At 48.1% G+C, this 22051-nt stretch overlaps 1 protein-coding gene across 6 annotated transcripts in view; it reads left to right on the top strand.

Moving 5' to 3' along the window:
• Window positions 1-11649, top strand: part of TRAK1 (trafficking kinesin protein 1) — a 152660-nt gene extending 141011 nt beyond the window's left edge. For all 6 annotated transcript variants that reach the window (XM_081527647.1, XM_081527644.1, XM_081527645.1 and 3 more), the window contains 2 exons: window positions 5696-5798; window positions 8795-11649. In XM_081527647.1, coding sequence (XP_081383773.1) covers window positions 5696-5798; window positions 8795-9593 — 902 coding nt within the window. In that variant the 3' untranslated portion in view covers window positions 9594-11649. The remainder of the gene's footprint in view (window positions 1-5695; window positions 5799-8794) is intronic.
• Window positions 11650-22051: the final 10402 nt, after the last annotated feature.

A 22051-nucleotide genomic window follows, 5' to 3' on the forward strand; every position in this document is an offset into this window, starting at 1 on the left:
CACTTTCCTAGCCACACACAAAGGCATATCTCTTGCTTCTTCCCTCCTTCCTCAAACCTGGAACAAATCCATCCCAACAACTCTTGAGAAAAGCACACCAACCTCCAGTGCCAACTGTAGAGGGGTCACATTGGAAGTGTGTGGCCAAAAAGAATTAGATAGATTGCTGAAGGGAATTTAGAGAAGGTCTGCTCATCTAGACAAGGGTTCTTCTGAGATTGTTTTCTGAGTAAGATGTGTCGAAAGTTCTGTGCATGAGGGAAAGGCATGGCCAATGATTTGGCTCTTTTTCCTCTGTGGGGAATGATGGGACCATTTTGATTCTTGGAATGTAAGAAGCACGTCACTCAATGTAACTCATTCCAGGGGCCCTGAGTGACATTATGCACATAATCGTGGAGTCACGGGCAGACAGATAAGCTTCCATGGGGAGGCCTGGAGCATCCTCTGTCTTGGGATTTGTACTCAGGCTGGCCTGCTCTCTGCCTTGGTCTCCCCTTTCCTGTTGCCAAACAGCACAATTCCAGGAGCTGCCATCTGCCTGAGAAGACTTAGTAGGGAGAACCTTTGAAGACAGAAGGTGATTAACCTTTCTTTTCTAACAACTGGTATTATGGAAGGAAATTGGGAAAACTTGTATATTAGGCAGTTTTGTCTAGAGCCTGCTCTCTCATGGAGAAAACAATTTTGAGTACTGAAAAATATTTATTAATATATTTTAATGTATTATTGTATCATTATTTGATTTTTATAATCCCATGTTTTTAAAAAGGATGAATCCTTGTTATATTTGTAAATAATTTAGATGATTAAAATGGATTATGATATAAACAATTTTTAGATTATTAGTTTTACTTTATTTCAGTAATGCATTTTGTTTTAATTCATAGAGAAAGTGTACTTTTATCAGAAATGATCTCGTACTGTCAGTGTTTCAAATTTTGGGTATTTATGTGTAGCGAAAAGCCTGCATGTGGTAAAGGTTTAAGATTAGATTTAAAATCACATAGTTAGGTCAGCAGATGGTGGTTTGGATGGACAGTCCAGTTGAATTACCTGGATGCCTTGATTCTTAAAGGGAAGACCGAGGCGGGATTAAAGCAACATAGAAGAAAGTAAAGGTCAGCTTATTTAATACTCATACACATGGAGACCATTTCCAGTAGGAGAAATGTCCTAAAACAGACTCCTACACATCATGGCAGCCTACCTGGCAGTGGTTCTGCAGAAGAGCTGTATTATCTCTGGGGCTGAGGTCCTAAAGTAAGTGATGAAAGCAAAAATCTCATTGGTCAAAAGTACCCTTGGAAATCCCTGAAGGTGCAGGTCTTCAGCCCCTCAGAAGCAAAAGCCAAGAACTAGCTTCCTTTGAAGCTTTCTTATTTGTGACATAGGTATAGGCTCTGCTCAGGCGAGTTACTTGAAGGGAAGGGAACAGCTAAAAGAAGCAGACGATTAAGGAACTGAGTATCACTCCAGCCTCTTCTGGGGCAGGGGCTGGTATGAACAAAGCCTCCAGTGGGCATTCTCTCACACTTGTCAATCCCACTGGGGAAGCAGGACCCAAAGGGGCTTGTGAGGGAACATTACCCGTGGAGACCTGAAGAATCTGGAAGGAAAAGTCTGGTACATTCAGTTCACAGACCATTGGGTCTGGGAATGTTCCTTTTCTTCATGTCTCTACCTAGAGAGCTGAGGGAGTTCCCACTCAGATGGCCGGACTTTTCAACCTTGCTCTGGTGTGTAGCAGTTATAGGAGTGTGGTCATGGTAGACAGAGCCAGGATCTGCTCGCACCCCTGTATTAGGAGATGTTAAGGAAGTCCTGTGCTCTTCAGGCCAATGCAGCCTGAAGTGGAAAAATGAATGAAGAATTGCTTTATTGACTTGTCTCAAACAGCATGGAGTCAACCCTACTTAAAAGTTCCAGAACAAGCCTGCTCTCTGGAAGCACTTTCTCTAGGAACCTCATCTCTGAAAACCATAGGAAGGTGCTCTAGTGCTGGGAGGGGCACCCACGTGGACTGTTGAGTGGGTATCTGCACTCAGCCTTTTCTGAAGTGAAGGGCCCTTGAGGGAGCAAGGGTGGGAACTGAGTTTCAGGTTTGTTGTCCAGTTGTACCACCTAGTGATGCCCTGGAGAAGTGCACCCTTGATCTGGCTCCAGGAGCACCAGCTGGATGATGAACTTGGGGCAACTTAACCAGGCCAGCTCCCCACACATGTTGGTGGCTCCCACAGGACAGACAAGAAGGCAAGAGGGCACGGGATCCAGCTCTGTTGGCATCTTAAGACTCCAAAGAGATTTTTACATTTGCACTTTTGACTTTTTAACAGCATTCCAAAAAGTCACTTTATCTCCTGAAGATACCCCAGAAGCCACTTGAAAGAATTTCTGGTTCTATCTGTCACGCCATGAGATTATTCCTCTGTTAAGTCACTCTGTAGGTGAAACAGAGAGGAGACAGCGTGGTGCAGTGGGTCAACTAAACTTTTCATTTTTTTAAGTTTTGCAGGAACCAAAAGTTGTACAGAAGCCAGAATAAGATCTTGTGATGTGGGTTTCAGTCTCTGTACTAGAAACCTTCCTGGAACTGATGGGCTGGATGTCTGCACTGGGGACTCATGGGTCTTTTGAACTGTAGATGGGAGCTGTGTAGAAGAAATGCTTAAGAAGCAGAGAAAAAGAGTTACAGGCCCATGTTAAGCCTGGAACTAAGGGCTTTCAAATGTCTTCTTGTAACACTGTGTAGTTTAAAATCACTTTTATCTTATTTTTAAAACAGAAAAGATAAAAAGCTGTTCTGCTCTATCTGAAACTGCCCTTGTTTCCCTACTCCTCAGAGAAAAACACCTGTTAAAGCGACATTAGTCCCAAACAGCATTTATGTTAATGATGAAGCACAGGGCAAACAAAGGTTTATGGAGTTATTCCCTCATGGACTCATCACAGAACTTTTTTTCCCACAGAAAAATTCATGCAGAGACAATCTTGAATAATCAAGGATTAACTAAATGTAAAAGTTCCCTTTGATAGATTAGGATTTTGTACCAGTTTCAGAACCTGGAGGAGGAAGAACAACTAAAAATAATAAAGGATTAGGGGCTTGGGGGAGGAGAGGGGGAGAAATACAAGTTCATTCCTAAATAAAATACTTGATGAAAGTATTTGTCAGTGTTTGTACTTCTAGCTCACAACACTGCGATCCTCCAATCAGACTGAGAAAAAGAAGGAGGATTTAAGTAGGAAGTTAGAGCATTAAATCCAGGAAACGCCATCCTTGGAGGCCTCATGTGAACAGCACAAGGTGAACTCACAGCACATAAGGCAGGGCTTTGGGGTGCAATAGGGCCTGGGCCCTCTCCTTGAGTCCCTGCTCCCTGCCCTGAAGACTCTGTTAGCACCTCCTGCTTTGGAAATTTACTCTCTCCTGTACACAGAACTGTAGGAATCAGCCGGTAACGGCTCTGTGGCGGCTCACTCTCTCTGTGTTGTGTCCCAAGGAAGGGAGACGCTGCAGCGGCCCGGCAGGCAGTGGTGACTCAGAGAGCTGGCGGGTCCAGGCATCCCAGTGGTATTGCAGAGGGGCTGAACCTCTGGCTTTGGCACTTTTGATTCTTGTTGATTTACCTCGGTCTTCTCAAGCTGTCCGTCGCTTCTGGGGAATGAGGACCTCTGAATTTTAGCAGCCTTTTCCTATTCCCGAAACCCATTTGCATAAGATGGGTTTCGCTTCTGCTGATGCAACGGTGTCTAAAATGTCCATCTCACACTAGCTTTTGCGACCGAAGATCCAATACGTAATGGGGTGGAGGAGGAGGTGAACGTGTGTGACCTTTTGATTTGATATTCTGGCCTTGTGTTTAAATGGAGTATGCTTCTAAGTTTAAATCCAGCCTTGCTTTTGTTTGATTTTTTAAAAAATGTTTTCTCTTTTATAACTGTTCTGTCCTAATTACTTCTACTTACTGCATTTTTCTTTCCTCCCTCCCAAATAACCCATCATGCTGTTATTTGGGATGCTTTTCTCAGGTTTTCTGTTGCTTTTGTTTCTAGACTTTATTGCAATCAGAGAATCGTGATTGGTTGGTTGCCTTTTGTTCATAGCTTCTTTCGTTTTTGTTTTGCTCGCAGTCATTTCTCAGTTATCTGAGTTCCTAAACCAGTACTTTTTTGACTGAGAAACAAAGATGCATAAAGGGTATTTTCACATGTGTTTCCCACACCCTTCCTGCTTTGCCTGGAGCTCCTTGAGGCTGAGAGTTTGTTCTTGTGACTGCAGTGCTGGCTGCCATGCCAGGGGCTACCGGAGCCTTCCTTGACACACAGAGATGACTTGGACCACAGTCATCAGGGCAAACCAGTCTTACATGGCTCCTGAGTCACTGCCACCATCTCTGTGCTTTGGCTTTGTCCTGCCTGCCTTCAATTTGCGTGTGTCCAATATTTTTTTAATTTCATCTAGTCTCTTGTTTTTCCTTTTTAAAGACACAGTCACCTGTGTGTGGATCTGTAGGTTTGGGGCACCAATCTCTTCTGGTTTGTTTTCCTTTTTGTCAAATCCAAGTGAAAACTTGCCATAAAGAGCTAGAAGATTCTAGTTCCAGACTTTTGAATCTTCAGCGTGCTCATGGCCTCCAATATCCTAATCATTTTTCTCCCAGGAGGTCTCTGGGGGCTGAGAGGCTGCAGGGGTGGAGTTGGTGGGGAGGAAGGGATGATCCTAGACCTCACCATGCATGCTACTGGGAGCAACATCTTTTTTTTCCTTTAATTTTTTTTTTCCTTTTACATTTGAGTTATGAATGAGGATGACCTCTACAATCATGATGTCTCCTGTAGACTCTATTCCTACTTCTCACCTGCAGTTTTCTGATGCATGGTCCTAAAGCTTCTGTGATTTACTTTGCTCCAGATCCTAGTCTTCAGCTGCCTTAACAACTCTTTGGAGCTTTCAAAGGAAATAAGTTGAGGACAACTTACTCATTTTCATCAGAAACCAGACATCCTAGAAATGGCAAGAAAGCAGCTCACGGGGACTGATGCTGCTTATAGTGCTGTGTGCCAGCCCAGCCCTGGCAGAGAGCCTGGGCCCTGGGACTCTTGCCAGCAACGTTGTTGCTGAGGCAGCTGAGGCCCCATCTCCCTCCCTGCCAACCACAGATAGGCAGTAGTGGAGCCAGCTTCCTCAAGCCCCTTTTTGTGTAAACTGAAAAGGGAGCCCATGAGCCTTGCCCTGTTTCTAGACTCAAGTGCCTCTTTCCCTGCCCTGCACCTCTCCCCTCCCCTTGGCAGAGCTTGGCACCTATCTGCCAATGAAAAGAAAAGTAAAGCAACAAACGAAGGAAGCCGGTTCAAATCTCTGAGGAGGGAACCCAAATTTACCCCCAAGGGCCCTTTGGCCCTTCAAACTGGATCCACTACTGGCCAAAGAACGCTGATGGGAAACCCTGTCTGGATTGGGTTGGAAGCTGGAATTCGATGCTCTGCATGCCAGTGCTCAAAAGTGTGGTTGTTTTTGAGAGACCACCTTCGACCCAGAACATTCGTGTTTCACTTTCCTCGCCCAGATCCAGTTTACAAGGTAGCTCATCGCTTCTTGCATCTGTTGAGGGCCATGCGGGACTCTGACTTTTCTCGTGGGTGTACTTGGATGCAAGGACTATATTTTGTTCCTCCCCTCCCCCCAATTTAGCCCACCACCCTGGGAAGTGCATGTCACAGACCAACTCCACCTTCACCTTCACCACCTGTCGCATCCTGCATCCTTCAGACGAACTCACGCGGGTCACACCAAGGTAAGGGACCCAGCCGCAGGGTGGGGGCAGGGTGGGGTGAGGTGGGAACACTCCCTGAGAGACTTAATGTCAAGGAAAGCTGAAGTAGAAAGAGGGTTGTTCAAAACTAACTCCAGCCAATGGAAGCATCTCTCATCTGTTCAAGTCCCATCTTTCTTTTCGAATCAAGACCACTATTGATTCAGACCCAGCACAGAATAGAGAGACTTGGATCCACTTTAAGTTGCCTTCTTATTGGCCATGAAAGATTCTTAGGCCCCACCTCAACCAGCGGAAGTTCAGGGCACTACCACAGGCTCTAAGGCCAAGTCTGTTGGATTTTTGCCCCCAAATTTGCCAGTAGAACATGTTCTTTCACAGAATGGAGTTACTGAACCCTGTGGTAGCCCTTATGCCTCTGGAAATGGCCCCAGGAACCATGCATGCTTCACAGCCACACTGTAGCAATCAAAATGGTAAAACTTGAACAGAACCACAAGCTTGGTGCTGTCCATTTCCCGTGGGTACCTCCAAGAAGTGATAGAAGTTGGCACCATCTGACAAGAGGACTTGTGTGGCCTTGGCGGGGTCGGGGGAAGGGTCTGCTTGACTGGATTTCAGGCCTCCCAGAGCTTCTGGTGAAAGGGAAAATGGTCTCCCCCAACATGGTGGTGTGACCCCCCTCAGCCATTTTCTCTGTGGTGCGAGGTGCCAGGGTGAGTGGAAAGTATCTCACAGGAGGGAGGCGAGTTGGACCAGCTCGGAGGGAGCAGCCACCCCAAGGAGCACCTTCAACTATGAATAATTCTCCACAGGTCATGTGAGGAGGACGACGAAGCAGCCCCAGGCCCTGTTGAGCTGAGAGCAGATGTAGGGCAGAGAGTGAGCCCACGGGCAAGGCAGGGGGTGAGCACACCGCCAGCAGGGCCTGCCTGGCAGGGCCCTGTGGAGGAGCTGTGTGTGCACGTGTGGCCGCCACTAACCCGCAATGTGGGCGTGGATGTGTCTCTGTGGTTGTGCCTGGCTAATTCGGCCTTGACAGCAGATACCCCTAACCTGTCTAAACACCCTAGTCAAGCCAAGTGCCAACACTAATACAGGTCTAACCAAGGTTCTTACCGGAAGGGGATCTCTAAATTTTAGCTTGTCTCCATCTCCCTTCCTGCCTCTGGAGAACCTGGCTTCCCCACTCCCCAGCTTTATGTTTGAAGAGATTGTGTTGAAAACCAATGAACAGAGCTTCCCCTTGGGAGAGGCTGGTGCCCCAGCACACTTCTGATGGTAGCCATAGGACTCAATACTGCACCCCTGCCTTCTTTTCTAAGTCCTTATGGCCTCGTAAGGGATGAAAAAGCCTGAGAAGTAAGTAGCAGGAGAAGGCTTTTTGCCTGAGTTTGAAAGAATGGCAGCTTGAAACAAAAATGGAAAATCTCTCTAGAAGTGGTTCTGTGACCAAGTACGGATTGTTTTCGCCCTCGATTGCTTGTAGATCAGTTTTGTAGAATTCCGCCTGTGCCTTTTGAAGATCCACCTTTTAAGCTTCAGGACCTACTATGGTTTCTAATCCTGTGTTCCTCTGAGTGCTCCCCACCCACCAGCATCCCCACTCCTGAGCTTGTATGAGACGGGCCTATTCTGGGTTCCTCGCCGTGTATAGACCAACCAGCGGTGAGGTCACCTGAGTGTGGAGCCAAATGATGCCGCAGCTTGTACTTGGCTTTTCACCTGCCCTCCCACAGGAGGGGTCCCTGCTCCACTCATTCTGGGGACCTGCCCCAGAGCCTGTCCCCTTCCTCCCCTTTCCCTAAGTTGGTGCTTTGTCCAAGGTATGTGGCCCGTCCCTTGCCAGTCTGGGGAGAGAGGGCTCTATCCCCCGGTTCCTGGGGACCACCCAGCTGCCTGTCCCCAGGGGCACCCGAAGCCCCTGCTGCATCCTTAGGTAGGTGCCAGGGCAGGTCTTATGAGACCATCAGGAGGGATGTTTCTGTGCCCCTCAGTTGCTCATCCAGCAACAGCTTAGGGCCTCCATGCCTGGGGTCGGGGGTGCCTTACTCCATGCGTGTAGCAGTTGTGAGAAGAGGATCTCTTCTGGTTTCCAGGCAGACAGCAATGCATTTCCCACTCCTGCCCTTTTGTTACACTTTCTGCCCTGACTCTCCTTACTGCTGAATCCCAGCTTCTAGAATATAGTGGGCCCTCAGTCATATATAAGTGGACAGAGGAATCTCTCCACTTTCCTTTAGTAACCAGGTTTCACCACCCAGGGGGCCTTGTTCTAGGTGGCTCTTTAGATGAAGATCTGATGATACGTGACATGGCTACATCTGTCCCCCTATCTCCACTCATCAAGGTGGACTTCAGCACCCACGGGAAGAGTACTGAAGGGCCGCAGGGTGCAGAGGAAACAGCACTGTAATGGGAGTCAGGAGCCTGGGATCTGCTGCTGACTTGATATGCACCTTCAAGCCTCAGTCTCCCCATCACCCGAGGGCCCTCCACCAAAGTGTCCCACCTGCTTCAGCCACACCCAGGATCAACTCTCATACCCCAGAGCCCTGGTTAACATCTTACCTCAGGGAAATGGGTACTGGGAAGAAGAGCAGGAATTTGAGCAAATTGGTAGAGACAGAGCACACCTCTCTGCTGCAGGGCTTCCTCTCTTATCTTTGGGGTCACTCAGACTTGGGTTCGAATCCAGGATCTCCCACTGAGTAAGCTGAGTGTGACGTTGAGTAAGTCACCTAATCTGAGCCTAATTTCCTCACTTGCAAAGGCAACAGTTGTACTCACCCTCTAGGCCTGAGAGAGAAACCAGCCCCCCAGTTCAGACACTCCACGGCCTCTACGATGAGAGGGAGGATCAGACATGAAAAGAGGCATCCAGGGAGCCTGGGTTGGAGGAGTCCCCTCAGTATGTCCCCGGCCTGCCCTGCACCCCTGCAGGAGGCTTGCCCAGACCCTTTCCTTGGTTCTCCTGGGCATTTTCTGATCAATGACCTGTTGTGTTTTCTTATCAGCCTTAACTCGGCCCCGACTCCGGCTTGTGGCAGCACCAGCCACTTGAAATCCACACCAGTGGCCACGCCATGCACTCCCCGGAGACTGAGCCTGGCCGAATCCTTCACTAACGTCCGTGAGTCCACGACCACCATGAGCACGTCCCTGGGGCTGGTGTGGCTGCTGAAGGAGCGGGGCATTTCCGCGGCTGTGTATGACCCCCAGAGCTGGGACAGGGCCGGCCGGGGCACCCTCCTGCACTCCTATACCCCCAGGATGGCTGTGATCCCCTCCACACCACCCAACTCGCCTATGCAGACGCCCACATCTTCTCCACCTTCCTTCGAGTTCAAGTGCACAAGCCCTCCCTACGACAACTTCCTGGCTTCCAAGCCAGCCAGCTCCATCCTGAGGGAGGTGAGGGAGAAGAAGGCGGTCCGGAGCAGTGAAAGCCAGACCGACGTGTCTGTGTCCAACCTCAACCTCGTGGACAAAGTCAGGAGGTTTGGCGTGGCCAAAGTGGTGAACTCGGGGCGAGCCCACGTCCCCACCTTGACTGAGGACCAGGGACCTCTCCTCTGTGCGCCCCCAGGCCCTGCGCAGGCTCTTGTCTCCAGGGGCCTGGTACCCGAAGGCCTGCCCCTCGGATGCCCCACTGTCACCAGTGCCATCGGTGGGCTCCAGCTCAACAGTGGCATCCGACGGAACCGCAGCTTCCCCACCATGGTGGGGTCCAGCATGCAGATGAAAGCCCCTGTGACACTCACCTCGGGCATCTTGATGGGTGCTAAGCTCCCCAAACAAACTAGCTTACGGTGAGGCTGGGAAGAGGCCCTTCCACTAGTGGAGACCAGGCTTGTTCCCGCCTCCCTCTCCTCCCCCTGCCCTGTGCACGCTCCCTCTGCCCTTCTCTGTCCATCCCCTCCTGAGCTAGACAAATCAACCTCGTGCCTAATGGGGGCAGAGTGGAGACTCTGTAAAATGTGTACATAGGACTTGGAGACCTGTATCTGCCCTGCCCTTCCTTCAGATCCTGCAGGAAGCACCCCAGCACCGACGTCACTCTCTTGAGGACCTAGCCTATGCTGGTGGGCGGGGGCAGGAACAGCTGGGTGTCTTTCCTTCTTCTTTCCTTTGAGAAGCACTGAAACCCCCAAGTGTGTTCTTATCCCATGGATAGGAAACCAGTGAATTTGTGGCTGCCTGCCAGAGCCACACATCCTGTGCTGTCAGATGGCACAGTGGTTCTGCCTCCCTGTGCAGAACCTCGACTCTCGACTCTCCCGCCCCATAAGAGCGTAAGGGGCCTCCGTCCGCAGCCACGTGCAGCTGCCGTAGCTTTCACGATGGAAGAGTTGTTCTTTCTTTCTGGGGTCCCAGCTTCTTTAAGACCTTCACTGCTCGGCCCCAACGGACGGTCGCTTCTTTTTTTTGACCTGTGACTTTTTCTTCTCATGCCTTCAATGCGAAGTCATCCTTCCATGTTTTGTAATCCACTGTCAGGCCAGATGTCTGACCCAAAAGAGAATGTATTTACACTCCTGCTGCACCATTTGGCAGCCCCTGTGTGTTCTGTGTGATTTACTTTTTCCATGGGTTTTTTTTTTTTTTTAACATATGCAGGGAAGTAATGGTACTAGATGGGAAGTCGCAGTAAAATGTTCTCTCTGTGGTTCTGTGACACCAAAATACAAGTTTCAGACACACCAAGCAGCTAATGCGATAGCTTATTTCTGGGACCCAGTGTCACAACCAATTGATTAAGACCAAACCCAACACGACTTTGACAATAGGACCTTAAGGAAAAGGGGTTGGGGGAAAGGTGGTGAACGAAACCTGTCAACAGTGAAAGAGTAGAAACATGGCCAAAGGTAACACCAAACCAGTTCACAGAGAAACAAGGCTTTGGTGGTCCGCTGGTCCTGGTCTTTACTCTAGACCTGAGACCCTTGAGCGTATTCTCACATCTGTGGTCTTCTGCTGCAGCCATTTGATACCCACTCGTTTTGCCCTCTTGTTTCAGAAAAGAGTGGTCCCAGAAAAGCCCTTCGTGTCCTTGTGCCACTTTTTATGCTTAGGAAAAGGTAGAGGTGTTGTGAGTAGAACCATGAACAAACAGGGAGCCTGGTCCCATCGCTGTCATCCACTAAGTTTCAAACTTTTATTTATTATTTGTGTGTGTTATATTTTAAACAAACATTCTCTGTCCTATCCAGCTTGGTCACAGTGTGTCTGTGGCTTTCCAGTCCAAGCAGATCATTTATTTATTCTGATCTAGGGACTGCACATCACGGTGCTCTGTGGCCATTTGTTCCAGATGTTTATGGAAGGATAACATCATATGCAAGTAAAATCATCATCTTGCACCCCCCATCCCCCTTTTCTTCCACCCTCTTGGCAAAAGATGTATCCTTCAATTGAGTGAGTGTAAACTTTTGTCCACAGAAGATGCTTTGAGAAAGTTCCCAGGAGCAAGCTTCAGTTCCATGATTTCAGACTATTTATTCTCTGAACACGAGGGTGTTGATTAATTATGTTTTCAACTCTCCTCTCCGTGGTATGTGTGCACTCACTGCACGGAACTTATATCTTTTTATTTGAATGTATTTTAAAGCAGTAGGTAGAATAACAAAGGAATATGAAAACCATGGATGGAATGCACCATTTTATGTATTCTGAGAGAGGAGCCACCCATCATCACAAAGGAAATACCCATGTAAAATTCAGCAATTCAGAGGTTGCAGTATTTAGTATAGTTAATAAATCAACATTGTGCAACCACTACCAAAAAGTGTGTTGTAATGCATCCAAAATCAACAATAAAATTTTATTTGCTGATGAGTACCAATAAAATAAGTTCAAATGATGGAAACCACACTGCTACTGATTTGTATTTTGTTCTTTTCATTGAGGAGTTGATCTCTGAAAGACATGAGGGATTCAGCTCTTAGGGGAACTTAAATGAAAGACATATACTTCTATTGTATCCCACCTTTCTTTTAATGTAATACTTTCCCTTAGATAAACTTCCAGTCAGAGCTGGAAGTGCTCTTTCACTTTTCAGGGCTGTATACTACTCTACCATGTGCACATGCCCACTGTGAATACATACACACCCCCGTGAACCTTTAAGTTAATTCTAAACTTTCACTATCACAACACTGAAATGAAAAAATATCACGTATATGTAATTTTCCACATACATGAACTTACCTATAGGATAAATTCCCAAATAGATGTTGTCAAATTGCCTTCCATAGGACTTGGTTGAGATTTAAAAACCAATGACAGTGGAGGATCACTAGACGGAGAAGAAAATGACAAAACTTACTGCCACTTTAATATGTGGAAGCAGTGAAGTAACAAGTAAACAGTGTTGGTGGTTTCAGTGGCATAGATTTCAATCAAGTGCTACCATTTAGTAGTGGTGTGACCTTGGGTAAGCCACTTCTCTTTGGGTCCTCCATTTTTTTAACCTGTAAATGGGAAATCCCTTAGGTTACTGAGCTGAGGAATTATATTTTGAACATCTATGATGGACCAGGCCCTGTTCAAGGTAGTGGGGACATGGTGATAAGCGGTCGATTTTTCTCACGGAGCATACATACAATCTTTTAACAGAGAAGAGATGACCAAATATGGCATAATAAGGGCTGTAGAGAGAATTGAAATAGGCTGATCTGAGGGACTAGGTGGCTGCTTTGTGCAGTCAGGTAAGGCCTGTCCAAGGAGGTGGCATTTGAATCAACCATGTGAGCTCTGACACAGGAGCATTAGTGCAGAGAGAGCAGCTGCTACAAAGGCTCAAAGGTAGGAACGCACTTGGTGTGTTTGAGGATCAGAGAGCAGGTTTGTGTGTCTGTGTGCCAGTAAATAAGGGGTGAGTGATTATGGCAGAGAAACCAGTGTTCATCAAATTGTCCATGTGATGCCAATGTTTCCCAGCCACTTTGCAGTGGTCAGGGCACAGGATTATTTCTGGCCAGTGAGCTGTGAGCAGAGAAAAGGCCATTCATGATTTTTCCTCTCTTGCTCTAAATTCAAGCATCGAAATGGTAGTGTCACAAGTTGGTGGAGCCATCATCATCCTGGGTCTCCAAGAAACCGTGAGACCTGCTGTCCCACATTTGACACATGCTCTGAAGGAGAAACCAACTTTTGTTGTTAAGCCAGTGAGGTTTTAGGGTGCTTCATCAGAATCCCTGGAGCTAGGGCCCAGGTATGTTTCACTAAGCCCTCCAGGTGATCCTGGGGCTCACTAAGCTCTGAGAACCACTGTGCCAGATCAGGCAGAGTTTGACTGGGTGTCCTGCCATGGGAGGGGCCTCTGTCTCAGAGGCTCAGGGAGGCCAGGCAGCTGTAGCTATAGCCACCAAGCTTGAAGGGGAGAGAGTGAATGAGTTAATCTACTGGCTAGTGCAGAAAGCCTCTGAGACAAGGTGACCCTGCATCTGGGTTTCCAGGATAAGCAGGATTTGCCAAGTGGGGAAGGCATTCCAAACAGAGGTGTGGAGGAGGGATGGGAAAAGGAACCTAGAATGCATGCTTCTAAGTAGAATGGTGAATAGAAGGACAATAGAGTTAGAGAAACCACTATTTTGCAAAACTAACTCATTTAGACAACAGTGGATGTTAAAACCACTGAGTAAGACAGGATAAATAAAGTGGACATGTGCCTCCCACAAACTAGAATGAAAGCTGGTCACAGAACATAGATGCTTTCTGAGGAGAAGTTGATGGAGGTAGAAAGTTATGAATTACCTGAACTGACTGGGAGGTCATAATAGGGATTAAGTAAAAATTTTTTAATAAAAAAATAAACTTTTGCACATTTGGGCTCCTGGCTGGAAAACATCATATCCTGGGAGGATTTATTTTATTTGGCCTGTAGAGGGCACTTGGAGACAGCAGAAGACCTGAAGGAATCTGCCCTGATGGTCCAATCCTAAGATTAGGTGGGTATGTGTTTCCCTGAAAAGTATCAATAATTCAAGGCAATCAGCTGTCCTAGTAGAAATATTGAGGAAAGTCATGAGGCCAGGTGAACTGAAGGGAGGCATTCATAAATCAGGGAATGGCATACACACAGGTTTAGGGTATTAGTGAAAAATTGAGCACAGGATGGGGATGAAACCACCCCAAATAGTCTCTTGCCACTCCCAGGAGACACAGTAAAGCATTTTTAAAAAACAGTTTACAAAAAACTATTCTATATTAAGGTATTTCCATCTTTTGAAATGAACCCATCCCCTTTTAATATATCTTTCTTTTAAAATAATTTTTTATTCTTTGTTACTGAATCCAGGGTTGGGATAAGTACTTGTTCAGTGGTACTTAGGATCTCACCACATGAAATCCCAAGGTTCAGGCTGATCAAACTCTGAAGTTCCAAAGAACTAAAAACCAGAGAGGGAAAGCAGGGCCTTCAGCTTAAACCAGCAACATGGAAGCTCAGCAATGCCTTGAGCAGACGTGAAAGGTCCCAGGAAAGAAAGCAAGATGGATACCTGAGGAAGCCTCAGTCTGAGAGGACACAGTGCCTTACCTTGGGAGCCTGAGTTTGAGATAAGACACAGCCCCACCTCAGGGAGACCCACTCTGAGGGAAAAGGCAGCCCTGACTTCAGGAGGTCAAGTCTGATAGGAGAATAGACCTTCATCAGGGGCTTCCCAGGTGGCACAGTGATAAAGAATCCATCTGCTAATGAAGGAGACGCAGGATTAATCTCTGGGTCGGGAAGATCCTGTGGAATAGATGATGGTAACCCACACCAGTATTCTTGCCTGGAAAATTCCATGAACAGAGGAGCCTGGCTGGCTACAGTCCATGGTGTCACAAAGAGTCCGACACAACTGAGCAACTGAAACCACATGTAGGAATGCCAACCTGAGGAAACAGAGCCCTGCCCTTGAGGAACCTCAGTGAGGGGGAGTACAGTACTCCTTCAAGGAGACCAAAAATGAGGGGAGACACAACCCTGACTCGAAGAGCCTAAGTTTGAGGGGAGACACAGACCTGCCTCAAGGAGATCACTTTGAGGAAACCCAGCCTTGCCCTTGAGGACCCACAGAGGGGGAGATACAGAGCTCCTTCAGGGAACCCAAATCTGAGGGGAGACACAGCTCTGCAGCAAGGAGTATGAATCAGGGGAAAAACAGTCTTGCCTTCAGGAAGTCCCATTCTAAGAATGGAGCCCCATTCTAAGATGCAGTTGTTCCTCAGGGAGCCCCAGTACGAGGAAATACAACCCTGCCCTTGAGAATCTACAGTGAGTGGGAGACACAGCACTCCCTCAGGGACCCAGAATCTGAGGGGAAACACAGTCCTGCTCTCTAAGAACCACAGTCTGAAGGGGAGATACAGTCTTGCTCAGGGAGCTCCATATTAAGGGGAAATGCAATCCTGATTTCAGGGAGCCCAAATCTGAGGGCAGACACAGTCCTGCCTGCAGGAAGCCCTAGTATAAGAAAACACAGCCCTGCTCTCAAAGAACCATAGTCTGAGGAGAGTCTGGCTCAGGGAGCCCCACTCTGAGGGAAAACACAACACCAACTTCAGGGAGACCCAGTCTGTGGAGAGATACAGCCCTGCCCTGAGGATCACAGTGAGGGGAAGATATAGATCTCCATCAGGGAACTTAAATCTGAGGGGAGATACAACCCTCTCTTCAAGCAACCCTGGACTGAGGGTTGACACAGCCTTGCCTTCAGGGAGCCCCATTAAGAGGAGGGGATATAGCCCTTCCACAGCCAGAATCTGAGTGAAACAGCCCTACCCTTAGGGAGTCCACATCTGAGGGGAGACAACTCTGTCCTTGAGAAGCCACAGTGAGGGGAAATATAGCAATCCTTCAGGAAACTGGAAGGGAATACATGCCCTACCTCAGGGAACCCCACTGTTGTGAAATACAGTCCTGCTCTCAAAGGGCCATAGTCTGAGGGGGAGATACAGCCCTTATTCAGGGAGCCCCACCCTGAAAAAGCACAGTCTTGACCTCAAAGAAACCCAGTCTGAGAGGAAGACACAGAGCCTAATACTGAGATTAGAAACAGTTCTGCCTCAGGGAGCCCACTCTGAGGAAACATCTCTGCCCTTAAGGATCCATAGTGAGGGGGAGACACAGCCCTCCCTCAGTGAATAGGAATCTGAGGTGAGATATCACCCTGCCTTCAAGGAGCTGCAGTTAGAATGTAGACACAGCTCTGCCTTCAGGGACCCCTAGTCTGAGGGGGACACAGCCCTGCCTGAGTGAACTTGAATCTAAGGGGAGATACCGCCTTACCTTCAGGGATCGCCATTCTAAAGGGAGATACAGCCCTTTCTCAGAGAGCCCCAAGCTGAGAGGAGAGATAGCTTTACCTCAGGGAGCTTCACTGTGAGGAAAACTCAGCCCTGCTCTCCAAAAGCCACAGCCTGAGTGAGATACAGCTCTGCCTCAGGGAGCCCCAGTCTGAAGGAAAATACAGCCCTGACTTCAGGGAGCACAAGCCTCAAGAGAGATGGAGACCCTGCCCTTGAGAATCCACAAAGAAGGGGAGACACAGAACTCCTATAGAGAACCTGAGTCTGAGGAGGGAGACATTTCTGTCTTCAGGGAATCCAAAAGTCTGAAGGGAGACACCTCCCTACCCAGGGATCCTCTCTATGGGGAAACACAGCTCTGCTCTTGAAGAACCACAGCCTGAGAGGAAGATACGGCCCTCCCTCAGGGTACCCCGCTCTAAGGGGAAACACAGCACTGATTTCAAGGAGCTCCAATCTATGGAGAGATACAGCTCTGCCCTTATGGATCACAGTGAGGGGACGATACTGAGCTTCATCAGGGAATGCAAATATGAAGGGAGACACAATCTTGTCTTCAAGGAGCCCCAGAATTATGGGAGATACAGCCTTGCTTTCAGGGAGCCCCATTAAGAGGGGGAATATAGCCCTTCCACAACTGGAATCTAAGTGAAACAGCCCTACCCTCAGGGAGTCCTCATCTGAGGGGAGAGAACTCTATCCTTGAGAAGCCACAGTGAGGGGAGATATAGCGATCCTTCAGGAAACTGGAAGGGGATACATGCGCCACCTCAGGGCATGTATAGCCACCACTGACTATCTAGCAGAGAAGATAGTCCTGCTCTCAAAGAGATCCAGTCTGAGAGAGAGACACAGACATGCCACACAGAGCCCGATACTGAAATCGGAAATAGCCCTGCCTCAGGAAGCCCACTCTGAGCCCTGAGCTTGAGAAGCCACAGTGAGGGTGAGACATAGCATTCCCTCAGGGACCTGGAATCGGATGGGGAAACACAGCCCTGCCTCAGGGAGGATGAATCTGAGGGAAACACAGCGTTGACTTCAGGGAGCCCCAGTCTGAGGGGAGAAACAGACCTGCCTGAGGGAACTCAAATCTGAGGGGAGATAAATGCTGTCTTCAGGGAGCCCCATTCTGAAGGGAGTCAAAGCCCTCCCTCAGAGAGCCCAAATCTGAGAGAAACACAACTCTTCCTTCAGAGAGTTCCAAGCTGAGAGACGAGACTGCTTTATCTCAGGGAGTTTCACTGTGAGGAAATCTCCACCCTGCTCTCCAACGGACAGAGTCTGAGTGAGATACAGCCCTGCTTCAGGGAGCTCACTCTGAGGAAACTCAGCCCTACCTTGAGAAGCCACAATGAGGGAAGATAAAATGATCCTTCAGGAAACTGGAAGGGGAGACACTGCCATACCTCAGGGAGCCCAACTGTTGTGAAAGATAGTCTTGCTGTCAAAGAGATCCAATCTGAGAGGGAGACACAGACCTGCCACACAGCCCAATACTGAGATCAGAAACAGCCCTGCCTCAGGGAGCCCGCTCTGACCAAACACAGCCCTGAGCTTGAGGAGTGAGACGAGTGAGTACGCCTTCAGGGAAACGGAATCTGAGGGGAGACACAGCGCTGCCGTCAGGGACACGCAGTCTGAGGGGAGACATAGCCCTGCGTGAGGGAACTCGAATCTGAGAGGAGATACAGCCTTGCCTTCAGAAAGCCCCATTCTGAAGGGAGATAAAACCCTTCCTCAGCGAGCCCAAATCTGAGGGAAACACAGCTCTTCCTTCAGGGAGCCCCAGGCTGAGAGGAGAGAACGTTTTACCTCAGGGAAACTTGTAAACTCAGCCCTGCTTTCCAAGAGTCACAGTCTAGTGAAATATATAGCTCTGCCTTAGGGAGGGCAAATCTGAGGGTTAAAACAGCCTTGCCTTCAGAGAGCCCCATTCTGAAGGGAGATAAAACCCTTCCTCAGAGAGCCCAAAATTGAGGGAAACACACACCTATCCTCAGGGAACCCCAAGCTGAGGAAACACAGCCCTGCTCTCAAAGAGCCACAGTCTGAGGGGGAGATACAGCCCTGCTTCCAAAATCCTAAGTCTGAGGGGAGCAGCTCTTCTTCAGGAAGCCCCAGTCTGAGGGAAGATGCAATAGTGCCTCAGGGAGCTTCAGTCTGAGGAAACACAGCTCTGCCCTTGAGGAGACACAGGGAGGGGGAGATACGGCGTTCCCCCACGGAGGTCACTTGCTGCTTTCATTCTTTCACTGCCCTCACAGGGGTTCAACCGTTAGTGCAAGAACTAAGATCCCGCCAGTCGCGAGGCACTTGGCCAAAAGAAAATACCGCCAAGACTTCTTCCAGCCCAGTGTGATAACAGAAAGAGCCCTGCCTCAGGAAACCACTCTCAGTCACACAGCACTTGGACTTCCCTGGTGGTCCAGTGATTAAGAATCCGCCTGCCAATGCAGGGGACACGGGAAGATCTCACGTGCCAGTGTGCCACAAGTACTGAGCGCCCCGGCCCGGGTCCCCCCGGCTAGAGCCGCCCCTCCGAGATGAGAAGCCGTGTGCTCCTCAAGAGAGAGTAGCAGGCTGTCTCTCTGCAGCTAGAGAAAGCCTGAGCCCAGCAACAAAGCCCTAACACAGCCAAAATAGTAATAACAAATAAATTAGTTAATTAAAACAAAAACACAGGACAGTCTGAGGGAGAGACATAACCCTGTTTCAGGGTGCCTCACTATGAGGAAAAACAGCCCTGCCCTTGAAGAGCCAGTCTGAGGAGATACAGCCCTGCCTCAGAAACTCCAAGTCTGAGGGGAGCAGCTGTTTGTTAGGAAGCCCCGGTCTGAGGGAAGATACAGCCGTCCCTTATAAAGCTTCAGTCTGAGGAAACACAGCTCTGCCCTTGAGGAGACAGAGGAAGGGGGAGATACAGCGTCCCCTCAGGGTCGCTCGCTGCTTTCACTGCCCTCACAGGGGTTCAACCGGTAGTGCGGGAACTAAGATCCCACAAGATGTGAGGGGCACAGCCAAAAGAAAAAAAAAAACCGCCAAGACTGCTGGGACCCCAGTGTGATAACAAAAACAACCCTGCCTCTGGAAACCACTCTCAGTCACACAGCTCTTGGACTTCCTGGTGGTCCAATGGTTAAGAATCCACCTGCCAATTCAGGAGACACGGGAAGATCTCACTGTCAGGCGCCACAAGTACTGAGCGTCACCCCCTCCCTACCCCAGAATCACGGCTCCGGCTCCGCTCTGGGAAGCCTCATGTCCGCAGCAGTGAGTAGCACCCCCACTCTCTGCAACTAGAGAAAGCCCCAGCAACAAAGACCCAGTGCAGCCAACATAATAATAATAAATAAATTAGTTAATTTTTTTTTTAAAAAAGAAGAAAAAACAGCACAGTCTGAGGAGAGACTCTGCCTTGTTTCAGGGTGCTTTCTATGAGGAAAACAGAAATATAGCCCTGTTCTTGAAGAGCCACAGTCTGAGGGCAAGATACAGCCCTGCCTCAGAGAGCTCACTCTGAAGAAACACAACCCTGTCCTTGAGAACCACAGTGGGCAGGAGATAACAGCCTTCCTTCAGAGAACCAGAAAATAAGGGGAGACACAGCCCTCCCTTAGGGAGCCCCAGTCTGAGGGAAGGCACAGGGCAAGGCAGAATTCAACAGGGTTTTCTAAGGGCAGGCAGCTGCAGCACTGGGCCATTGGTAGCAGAGACTCACAAGTGCAGGCCAACATTTAGCAACCTTATTCAGAAGAGAAAAGCCAGAGAGGTGTTTTCTCCCAAGCCCCCCAGTACATAAACCCTTGGTCTTCCCAGAAACTTCTGTTTGTCACCTGTGACACTAAGTAGACTAGCAGAGTAACAGCAACAGCATGCATATGACTCCTCACTCTCCTGGTTACCTAACTTCCAGCCACAGGTGGTAGGTCACTAGTCTGTGAGAAGCTATTGCATTGTGTGCTCAGCTGTATGAGTGGCTGACCCACCACAGAAATGGTTGTTTGGCTCAGGAACTGGGTAGGAAGATCCCTTCATTTGCATCAGCTGATGCCCAGTCTCTGGCCCCCTCTGAGGCTGCTGTCTAGGCCAGAGTTCTGACCAGCAGATTACACAGGGGTGAAGACAAGGGGCTTAGCCAGGTGTCAAATTCCTGGGACTTTCAGAACATGTAGCGTGGTACTTCTCAACCCTTAACAGTGAAGGATTGGTGGGTTGGTTTTATTTTTCAAACTGATCTGTTATGGGCCAGTATTTTTGTAATGTGCAATAATGATAAGTTACAGAAAAAAATAAAATTAAAAAATCCAAAATGCAAGACAAACTTCTTAATTACTAGACTCAACAGACATTAAATTACATTTCTAAAGTACATTACATGCACTCAATGGAACTTAGCATTTTTACTAATTTGGAATTGTTTTTCATTTCAGTTTTCCTCCACTCAAATTTGAAAAGCATGAGCTGCTCACTAATTAGAGGTAACCATAGTTACCAAATTGTCTTCAAAACACATTTAAGAGTTCCTTTTTCTCCTTGAGTTTAATTCTACAAAAAGAATTTGTCAGTGGCTCTTGTTTCCTTTCCAGTTTCATTGAGTGATTTTCCAAACTCTGGAGCCTTTTGGCAGTCATATTAAAAGTTCCAACATTAAGATTTAAAAAGTCACCCATTCTTAGAATAAACAGTCCGGGGCCCTGAATTATCCGGTTTTGACACTTCAGCTGACTGGGAGGGTTAACCAGCAGGTGGGCAAGGAAGTGGGCCTGAATTCTGCAGATTTCAGTGTCTCTCTACAGAGAGGAGCTGGCAACCACAGGAGCGGTTTTTTAAAAACTGTCCACTTGAGGGCATTGTCATCTTCTGTAGGGGAGGAATGGATGCCCATTTCTTCAGTTAACTAAGTTACTGAGTATAAACAAATTCACTGACACCTGATTTGCTGCAGTGGTGATTAGGTGTCCCTTTGAGACTGGCTCTAAGAGCAGCTGCCCAGCTGTCCTGCTCCTTAATTCAGCCAGCTCTGCTGCTCCGTTCTCTCCCAGGCTTTGAATATTATTAGTATCTGCCAAAATTCCTGAAGCACTGTACTGTGATTTTGTGAACCTCCCACTGGAGCTCTTGGTTGCTGTACCTGCCACATCAGCATAGTGCCTGACATACAGGTGTGTTTCCATACATGTTTTTGGGCCAGTGAAGGGCTTATAACAGTACACACAAGGTAATAAAGAGAGCAGTTGAATCCTTTCCAGAATGGAACTTGGAAAAAGATCAAACAATTTGAGTCACTCTGGCTATAGTCCAGAAGTGTTAGGGCAGGAAAGGCTTGAACTCTTGCCAATACTGCCTGCTCCTATGTGCCCAGACCAGCATGTGAGACATGGGATCGAAAAGGTAGAAAAGTTGCTAGTCTTGGAGCTTGATTAGATATAATATCCCACTTTTCAGGAACTCTTGTGCTGTCTTGAGATTTTTCTAAACCAGAAGGCTCTAGGAGTTATAGTAAAGTATTCAGAATTAAGATAATAAAATAAGCCACTCAATCTTAGAGATACCCTGATGGCATGAGTGACTGGGTTTTTAAATTTCATCACATCTTAAGACAACATTTCATCAAGAACCTAGAGTTCCATTAGAAACTACCAGGTCCTGGTGGGCAAAGAAGACGCAGGAGCAGGCCTGGAAGGCTGTGTGTGGGACTTTTTTTGAACTTAACACAACCGAGGACTAAAAGTGCAGTCTGGGGCACAGCAAACCCATCTCTAGGAGATATCCCTTAGTTCTGGTTCAAGGAATAAAAAAGAGAATTCCTAATGGCCAGAGAGCATAAATATTCCGTTTTTCTTTTCTTCTCTTTCATGCCACAGCCCCCTGGCAAACACACAGCCACAGTGGTAACAATCAGTCATGAGCCTGGCCAAGGCCAAAACTGAGGAAGAGGAAACTGGCTCTTGGATCAGAGGAGTTATGATCTC

Source organism: Giraffa tippelskirchi, chromosome 9 (genome assembly GCF_054371585.1).
Source record: "Giraffa tippelskirchi isolate mGirTip1 chromosome 9, T2T-mGirTip1v1.2.pri, whole genome shotgun sequence".
Classification (NCBI taxonomy): Eukaryota; Metazoa; Chordata; class Mammalia; order Artiodactyla; family Giraffidae; genus Giraffa; species Giraffa tippelskirchi.